This window comes from Lactuca sativa, chromosome 5 (assembly GCF_002870075.4).
Source record: "Lactuca sativa cultivar Salinas chromosome 5, Lsat_Salinas_v11, whole genome shotgun sequence".
Taxonomy (NCBI): Eukaryota; Viridiplantae; Streptophyta; class Magnoliopsida; order Asterales; family Asteraceae; genus Lactuca; species Lactuca sativa.
In genome coordinates, this window is record NC_056627.2 from 270,132,647 (window position 1) to 270,142,109 (window position 9,463).

Below are 9,463 nucleotides of genomic sequence, written 5' to 3' on the forward strand. Positions count from 1 at the left end.
AACATATTGCTTGAATGCAAAATTAAAACCAAACCTTAAAATAATGACCGATTGTTGATATCAAAGCCCCAATCGATAACTAAGATTATATTATGATGAATTATCAAAATAAGAATGTGAGAGTAAATATCAAAGCTTGAAGGTGAAAAGAATTTGATCCTAACCTCATGATCGATTGATGACGATGATAATTGTTGAGATTTCTTAACATAAGTTGATGTTATACATTACCTATTATCATAAGTTGATGTTAATTTATGTATGTATAGTATTCTATTGAAAATAATATTATTTAATTGATGTGAAATTTTAGTAATATCTATCACTTATTAGACAAGCTAAAAAATTAATCTGATATATAACATGATGTGATATATAATCTTATAAAGATGAACTTGTACTCGTAAAAAACAAATTACTTAAGGAATAACAAAAATCAAAGACTATAATTGCTAAATATAATATCAAATAAAAATATATATTATTATGGTGTTCTATTGCTAAAAACCAAATTGATTGAATGAAGAATAAAAATCAAACCTTGAAATAGATAATCGAATCCTGAAATCAAAGCTTTCAATTGATAATTGATCTTAAATAATGATCAATCGTTGAAATTTAAGATCTAGGAGTAAAAATCAAAGCTTGAAGGGGTTGAGAATCGATCTCAATCTGATGATGATGATGATGAATAGTTGAAAGTGCTTACCTGGAAGCAAAATCGAAGCTTGAAAATGCTGAAAGCTATATGAATCTTATGATCAATTGCTAACATTGATTTATGTAACTTGATGAAAGCGTATTTTGGTGAAAATCATTTTCAATCTAGTTGTGAAGTTGAAAATCATCAAATGAAGGGGATAAGATCTGATTCTGATGAAACTTCCAATTGCTGAAAATGATCTGAATCGAAGAAATCAATTGATGATTAGTCGCTCATGAAAGCTTGAAATGTAAGTCCCCAAAATGTATGTGTATCAATCAGATCCGTTTGATGGCGCGGAATCTCAATCAAATGGATGATGACAAATCAAAATAAAAGAGAAGGAGAAGAAGAAGATGATGAATGTTGTATTATTTGATGATTAGAATGTAGATCCAAATACAAGATTCACACACAACACACACTCTTTTCTCTCTCTCTCTCTCTCTCTCTCTCTCTCTCTAGGCCGTACACTCATTTTCTATTTATCAATCCCTACTCCTCACCCTAACACCTATATATATACAAGGGGAACATGGGCCGAAGAACATGGACCGTAAATGAGTTTACGGCCGTAAACACAACCGTAAACACGTATACGGCCGTAAACACCAAGCTGTTTACGGTCCAAGACACAAAATTACATTTTCCTAGAAAAGTAAAGTATAAACCATATTTTCCCTTGGTTTATAACTTTCTTTTCTTAATTGACCCAACAAGTTCCCCCTAAAAAGTAGCTGACTTTTCTTGTCAATCTTCATTGTAAGCTTGGCTTCAGCATTTATCTTCAAATTCTTCACAACTTCAAGATGAATTTGATGAATCTTTAATGAATGACTTCATCTTGAGCACTTGAGCTTTTCTTCAGAAATTTGACTTTGAACGCACATTGGGTGAGGAGACTTGATGTACTGATTCTTGAAAGATAGCGCTTTCTGCTTGAGAATCTTCAGAGAGAACGTCAAAGAGAATAAATCTTCTGGATCACTTCAGCAGGTTCAAGATAGCAGCAAATTGATTAAGGAGACTTCAATGCAATCTATCAAATAATCTTCAATTTCAGCTTCACCTTGCTTCTGGGGTTTGAAGGATTGAATGTCGAAAGAATAATCTTCATTTCTTGCTCATTTGAATGAGAATTCTTCGATGATCACGAATGAAGCCTTGGCTCAGAAATCTTCGACACAGTGTCCATTAGTCTTATCTATACCTGAAATCACTTTTCAAGACAAAACTAAATTAAAAGAAAATTTAGCACACAATATTTTTGGGTTTTTCATACTTTCTGAAAAAAATAAAACAAAAACAAAAATATTTTTGGATTTTTGATTTTTTTGAACAAGAAATAAAACAGAAATAACACTATTTTTTTTTTTCATTTTCTGATTTTTATTTGATTTTTGAATTTTTTTTATTTCTCCCCCTAAACCATGGCCGTGATCAATTGTTGAAATCTCTTTCAATAAGCCTGTAAAATAAAAAATCATCACAACATGAGTAATAATTAACGTATAAAACTCAAGTTTTTTGCTTCTCATTCAATCTAAATATTGTTGTGATTAAGAAAACCATATGAGGAAACCACCGGATGAAAGAGCGAATCTGATTTTGTTATGTTATAAAGGAAAGATCATGTAAATCAGGAGATTCGATTATATTATAAAACGTGAATAATCTACCCTAGATTGTTTAATTAAGCACATTAATCAGGGTTTTTTTGAACCACAAGATTAAATTTAATCAAAGGCTAAGATTTGGTCCCTATATCTTATAAAATATAAGTGGTCTCAAATGAATCTCTCTCTCTCTCTCTCTCTCTCTCTATATATATATATATATATATATATATATATATAGATTAAAAGTGATGAAAATTAAATAAAAGTATTATTTTTAACCCTTCAAATATATGGGCGATATCTTATAAAGATAATTCCTTTTCAATGAACATTCGCCTATTTTTAATAGGGAGCATACAGTTTTTTTAATAGAACGCGCGTTTTGTCCTATTTAAACGTGTTTCATTCAAACCACAAAATATAGTTGGTGAGATCATGAAAATAAATTAGTATATGTGGATCTAACTTTAAGTGGGAAAAAGGTTGTCATTTATAAATTCATTATATAATTGTGCACCTAGCCACCTACTACATATATTCCGTTATTCATTTTTTGTTTCATTTGACTTTGACTAATCATGTGCGAAAAGTCTTTGCATTAATCTTTTAGATTAATTAAGTTAAAATACATGTTATCATACAATAACAACATATATAACGGTGTAATTTACTTTCGTCGAAAACGACAATCGTAATTGTCTAAACCTTAAAACGTTGATTTGCAGTATCCCAACCATGTCATATCATTTTAGCCCCAAAGAGCATCATGTGACAAGTAACGCAGATATTCAAATGGCTCATTCAGGTTTGGGGGACCTAATAGATAACCGGAGAGCAAGTGAAAGGAAGCACCTCCATGTCATCGGGTATTATTCGTTCTTATCCCAAATTCGCACCTTGGAAGCATATGAGCTACTAGGTTTCCAAACAGGTTAAATGCAATATTTGTAAGCATGCAAATTTAGTGTAATTTATAACTTGTTCAACAAGGTTTATAATAAAATTGCTTAATCCTTGCAAAAAGTTATTGTAATATGACTTAAGATTTTTGGCAAAAAGCAATCAGGTCTAGCTAAAATACAATGGAATAATATCACGCTAAAGGGAACTTTTTCCTGAAAGTATTATTATTCTTTTTAGTAATCTCAAACCTTAAACTAATCAATAATTGTTTGTAGAAATGAAAAACAAGACATGGAGAACTAATAATAATTTATTTAAATTATAATTAACATTGATTTGGTCAAAAGTGAAACCCCAAATTACGACATGACCACAGACTCGACTCAGATTTTATTTTAAATCCGACCCATAATCACATGAACTCGGACTCAAACCCAAACATTCCGGTGACAACCATCAACCCTCACCACTAATCAAGGGTCGAACTACGCTGATAATAATAATAATAATTAAGGGAATAGCAAGATCATTAATCAAACATATTTAACTAATGATCCCAACTGAGAGTCGTCAAATCTTGAAATCAAGCGTAGATGATCTTGATGTTATCAATGGTGATGTCTTCGGATCCAGACCTTGGGACAATCGTCACCAAAACATTGTCGTCGTCGTCGGCCTCCAGATCCTCCAGCAGCTCCGTCAGTCCGGCGCGGAAGTTGGTCTTGCTCATCGTCTTACCCTTGTGTTTGTGTGGCAACTGTGCGAAACTTCCGGCGAACTCAGTCTGATCTGGTGCACTAGCATCGTCGTCCTCGTCGTTCACATACACATCAAACTTCACGTACTTCTCGCTATCATAAGTGATACCCTGAACAATCAAAAGCTCCTCTTGGTCCTCCTTCTCCTTCTTGCTTCTTGATTTCTTCGGTCTTGCCACCAAAACCTTCACGGTCTTGTCGAGTTTCACCGGGAAGGAAACTTCCTTCGCCTGTTTTACTTTTCCGATGGATTTCCTCGCAACTCCAGACCTGGGTGCACGTGGGACTGGCTTGCTTTTTAGCCATGGTACGTCGACTCTCTGGTAGTCGTACCCTAGCTGGTTTGTGTACAAACAATCCTTAACATACACTCGAACAAGATTCTTGTTTTCGTCGTAAAACACGAAAGAGGTGTTGAGCCAATCGGGATCGGTGATGTCCTTGTGTTTGCCTCCCTGCATCTTCCACAACGACCACATTCGATCGACGTTGGAATGGTGACAGTAAAAGAGCGTGTCACGACCGGCGGAGTAGAAGTTACCGAGGTTTTCACCGTTAAGTTCTCTTGGGTCACCGACCCACCGGTGAACAGGTGTGTGTGGGCTTTGTTCGACTGATCCACCACCGCTAATGGGTTCGATTCCGGCACGATACTCACCACCGAAGAAAGCTGTGGGGTCGGTGGCGTTTGTCACCATTTGACGATACATTATCGCGAGATTGTTCTTCACCTTTTCGATATCAGTAGTGTCTGAATCTTTCCCATTGTAACCCAGATCGACGACTCCTTGCAAGTGACCTTGGTTTCTTTTGGGATCAAAAACTGCGTTTTTGGGATCGTTAAAGTATTTCGGAATTGTCATTCCGGCAGGGGTGTCCCAGTTCCAGAATGGCAAAGCGAAAGTGGGATCATCGATCAAGCTCCCCAGGATTCTCTCGTAAAAGTAGAGATACCAACGGTGGAAGGGGAAGAACAGCCATGAGTTATGAATCTGGATTTCAATATCGGGAAATCCACTTGAAGATTGAGTGTAAGCGCCATTGCAGTAAGCACAGTGAATGTGTGCTTGTTGCAGAAAGTTTCGAGGATCGGTTTCGGGAAGTTCCTTCATGCGTTTGATCGCTTCGTTGAATTTAGCAATGTACTTAGGGCTGAGCAAATGGGCTGCGGGTCTCACCCTGAACGCCTCATTCTTAGGGAACTTGAAGTCCATGATCTGGGGGGAGTCAGGCGGGCAACAGTCGCCGCCGGTGGGAGTGCTCTCCCCAGGTCTAAACCCTGAAAGAGGGTTAGTCCCACATTTGGAAATATCCGGGGCGGATATTGGCGCAGCTCCGACAGACGGAACAGACGTCAAGTTCACAGCTCCGGCAAGACCACCGAGACCGAGAAGAACATTCCGGCGATCAAGGTTGTTCAAGGAGTTCTCAGAAGAACCAGCATTGCAAGAGATTTTGTGTTTTAGTGGCTTATTAAGGGCACATTTCTTCGAGAACAACGGCCAAGAAGAGATGACAGGGGAAGTGGTGGTGAAAGAAGAAGAGTAGGTTTTAGTGGTGGCTCCGGCAGCTGTAACTGTTGGTGTGGGAAGAGAAGCCATGAGCTTTTGGTGGTGTGCATGCTAACGTTGATCGTAGCATGGTTTATATAGAGGGGTTCGTGTACCATTTGGCTTTCCCCAGTTGTAATGTCGCCCCATGATGGTTGAAATTTCAAACACACATTTAAACCCTTTTTATTTTCCTTCTATCGGATTTGGATATTCTATATGCAAAAACTAGAATAAAACATTAATTTAATATGCTCACGCACACAAATAAGTTGTTGGCAATTTGATCCAATCTAAACTTGTCAATAAATCAATATGCTAAAATTAGTAGCTTATATTTTAAATAGAAAAATCATCTCTTAAATGAATATTTTTTTCGATATTTGTCACGCTCTCCTTCAATTTATCAAATATTGGTTATTTAAAATTAATTCTTTTTCTACATACTATTTTTTGAGTTTTTTCTATTTTATTAAATTTTACATAATATTTTAATATAACAATTACAGTGTGTATAGTAATAAATGAATATCAATTTTATTAATAAACTTACATTTTAATTTCAAAATTCATAAAATTAAAGCTCATTAGTTTTTCTCTGTATTTAAATTAGAATGAGAATCTTTCCTGACTTGAGGTTCGAAATGACCCTTTCGGTTGTGGTCATTTGAGGGACCGAACCTGGACCTTCGGTTGTTGTTTGATGATGGACCGAAGCTGGATTTTCGGTTGTTGTAGGTTGCTGGCCCGAAACTGGGTCTTTTACTATAAAAGCTTGACGGGCTGAACTCTGGTCTTTGCCTGTTATTGTTTGGTGGACCGAAACCAGCTTTTCGGTTGTTGTTGCTTTCGGGACCGAACCTATCCTTTCGGTTTTGTTCTTCCTGTGGTCCAAAAGTCTTCCTCTGGTTCTTTTGAATCGATGGATCGAAGCTCCTTTTACACTTGTTTTCTTCTCCTTTTGGCTTAGAATTTCTGTCAAAGTGAGTGTAGTGAGGATTTTGGGAGCGCCAAAACTGCTTTCACTCTGAGAGATTTTTCTTGTATCTCAAGTTTCTCTGCTGCTTTTGATTTTTCACCTGTTTTGGTTGTCTGTGAATATTTGCCTTCTGTTTCGGCTTCTTAGCAACAGGTTCACTCTTCATGGAAGAGGTTTAGCTAGTTGAGGTGACATCTTCCATTGGAATCTCTTTTGTGCCGTTGGAACTTGGCACGTCAAAGTTGGTAGGTTTATTCAGAGGTTCTGGCACATATCTACCTTTGGCCTTCCATGATGTTCGCTCCGACAAACCAATTGTTTCATCTGCGTTGTCTATCAGTGCAGACCAGAAAACTCATCACAGCCATCTGTATTATCGTCGTTCACTATGGCTGTGAGTTCGGCTGTCTGATGTTCGGTTACTCCTGTAACCTTATAAACCTGATTGGGAGTTGTTCTAACCTTTTGATACACAACGGCCTTTTCTTTAAGGATTGGGGACTTATTTTTGGACAAACGAGCGAATTCCACAGAATTTTCAGAAATCAGGTTTTTGTGGTTTTCAGGTTCGCTCCTAATGAACTCGGAACAGTCAACCTCATCCTCTACAGAAATTTCACTCATGTCATCGTCCTCATTAAGTTAAGATGCATTTTCAACATCAATTTTATTTTCTGAACTTAATTTGGTACTTAATGAGTCAAATTTTTGTATAGTTTCGGCCATGAGTTTCAACTTATCATTTTCATCCAAAAGATTTTTAAGCATGTCCTTATGGTCTTTGGACTTTATAAAAGATTCAGTTTTGTCCAGTCCATACATATAAGTGGGATTAACATCATCTGAAGATACAACACTTTCACAGTTGTATGCTTCGGCATCGATTTCATCCTCCTTAAACTCAAGGAAGGGTAAAATCATGCGATGTATCTTCTGCCCTATTTCACAGTTTAAATGCAGCTGAGTAATGTTAGTATAAAGTCTTTTGGCAATTAAACAAAAAACATTCCTATGTTTTAATAATTTGAGATTGTCTCTTTGCAAATAAATGTTCTCATCCCTAGACTTAACCAGCTCCAACTCCTTCTGCTCTATCCATATCCTTCGCTCCTCACTCTTGGATGACACCCTGCTTATTTGGTCAGTTAGATTAGAATTTGTGACCCGTGTTTGAGTTAAACAACTATCTAGATTTGAAATTCTTGAATTCAAGTTATTTAATTCCTTTTCATATGATGTTTGTAGAATTTTAAATGAAATGAAAATGGATTGTACCTTCTTGATCAGTTCATCTAGCTCACTAATCTGCACACTGAGAGGCTTCGCTGTAAAGCACACATCCTCTTGCTCCTTAGCCACTTCGTTTCCACCATCGGTGTTGTATCCTCTAATCTGAGATACATCTGTCACCATCAGACATCTTCCGTCAGCGTCACCACTCTTTGCCACATAAGCCTTTCCATGAGAAGGCTTTCTCACTTCATCATCTTCTGAGTCAGTTGACCACACCTGCATGCCATCAAACTCATCATCATCCACCGAAGCCAGCATAATAAGAGCATTCATAGATGAATTAGTAGCAGCTTTCTTCCTCTTAATCTCCTCCAGTCTTTTCAGGAGACTTGCTTCTTCATCCTTCTCTTCATCTTTCTCTGCCATCTTCTTTAACATGCAATCTTTTGCGTAGTGATTTTTCCCACCACAGTAAAAGCAACTGACACCAGAGTCAGCTTCACCCTTCACTTCTCTCTTTGATTCTTCAAACTTCGGCTCCTCTTTCACTTTTTCAGAGTTGTAGCTTCCCTGCCAATTTCGATTTTTGTTGGTAGGGAACTTCTTCTTAATGAACTTTCTGGGATTTGACACCATCATAACATAGTCTTCAGCTGTCAAATCGTGGTCTCCCAGATTTAAATCTTCTTCTTCTTCTACTGCACTCCTACCTTTGGACAAAAGCGCCAAAGACCCCAAATTTGAAACCACGCTTTTCTCTTGTAGCACTGTATTTTCCTGGGATTTCAGAATCCCCACCAATTTTGCCAAAGAGTACGATTTGAACTGCTCATGTGCTTTAACTGTTGACACAACAGCTCTCCATTTGGGTCTTAGGCCATTTAGGAAAGTGACCTTCTGTTCGATGAGCTTCCTTTCAATATCATGTTTGATCATCTTGCTGAGAAGATGATTGAAACGATCAAATGTTTGCGTAACAACGTCTTCTGGCTTCTGATTGAACTCTCCAAATTCAGAGAAAAGTAGGGTCTGAATTGAGTGCTCCAGATCTTCATCTGTCGAATACAGCTCTCGCAGCCGATCCCAGATTTCCTTTGTTGTACTATAAGAACTCACTAATCGAAACGTGTCAGATTGAAGAGTGAATCGAATTAGTCTCAATTCCTTAATATTGCATTGAAACTTCTCCTTTTCGTCCTGAGCGATGACTTTCACATCTTTCAATAGATCATTGTACTCCTTTTGAGTTTTAATAATTCTAGATGTGCCTGAATGAGCGAAAGGGCCAGATATAATAGCTTCCCATATCAGATACCCATTATCTTCAGATCCAATAACGTAATCTTCAAAATGGTGCGTCCACACTTTGTAGTCTTGAGTGTAGAGAATTGGAATCTTGGTTGTTGATCCTATACTGTTAGAGATGTTAATAGGATTGGATTGAGAATCGTCCATGCTTGATCGTTTAACCTGTTATAAGATCAAACTTTGTAATACGTAATATTAGGGCAAGATGAATAATTAATGAGATACATCAATTATAGAGTGACGGCTCAATAAATATCAATGAATGCGGAATAAACCCTAATCACTTCTTTCATAGAAGAGATGTGTATGAATTACACAGTCTCCTGCTCTGATACCAATTGATGAGTTGAGAAACTCTTTGATCGTTTAGATCTTAAACAAGTTAATCAGAAAAATACTAACAGAAATAT

At 37.0% G+C, this 9,463-nt stretch overlaps 1 protein-coding gene across 1 annotated transcript; it reads right to left on the reverse strand.

Moving 5' to 3' along the window:
- Nucleotides 1–3,517: 3,517 nt before the first annotated feature.
- Nucleotides 3,518–5,629, reverse strand: LOC111912456 (polyphenol oxidase I, chloroplastic). Its single transcript, XM_023908190.2, has one exon. The coding sequence runs from the start codon at nucleotides 5,582–5,584 to the stop codon at nucleotides 3,809–3,811; it is 1,776 nt and encodes a 591-aa protein (XP_023763958.1). The 5' UTR covers nucleotides 5,585–5,629; the 3' UTR covers nucleotides 3,518–3,808.
- Between the last annotated feature and the right edge of the window lie 3,834 nt (nucleotides 5,630–9,463).

Excerpts from the sequence above, each read along its gene's own strand:
- LOC111912456 (XM_023908190.2), bottom strand. The coding sequence starts at position 5,584 with ATGGCTTCTCTTCCCACACCAACAGTTACAGCTGCCGGAGCCACCACT.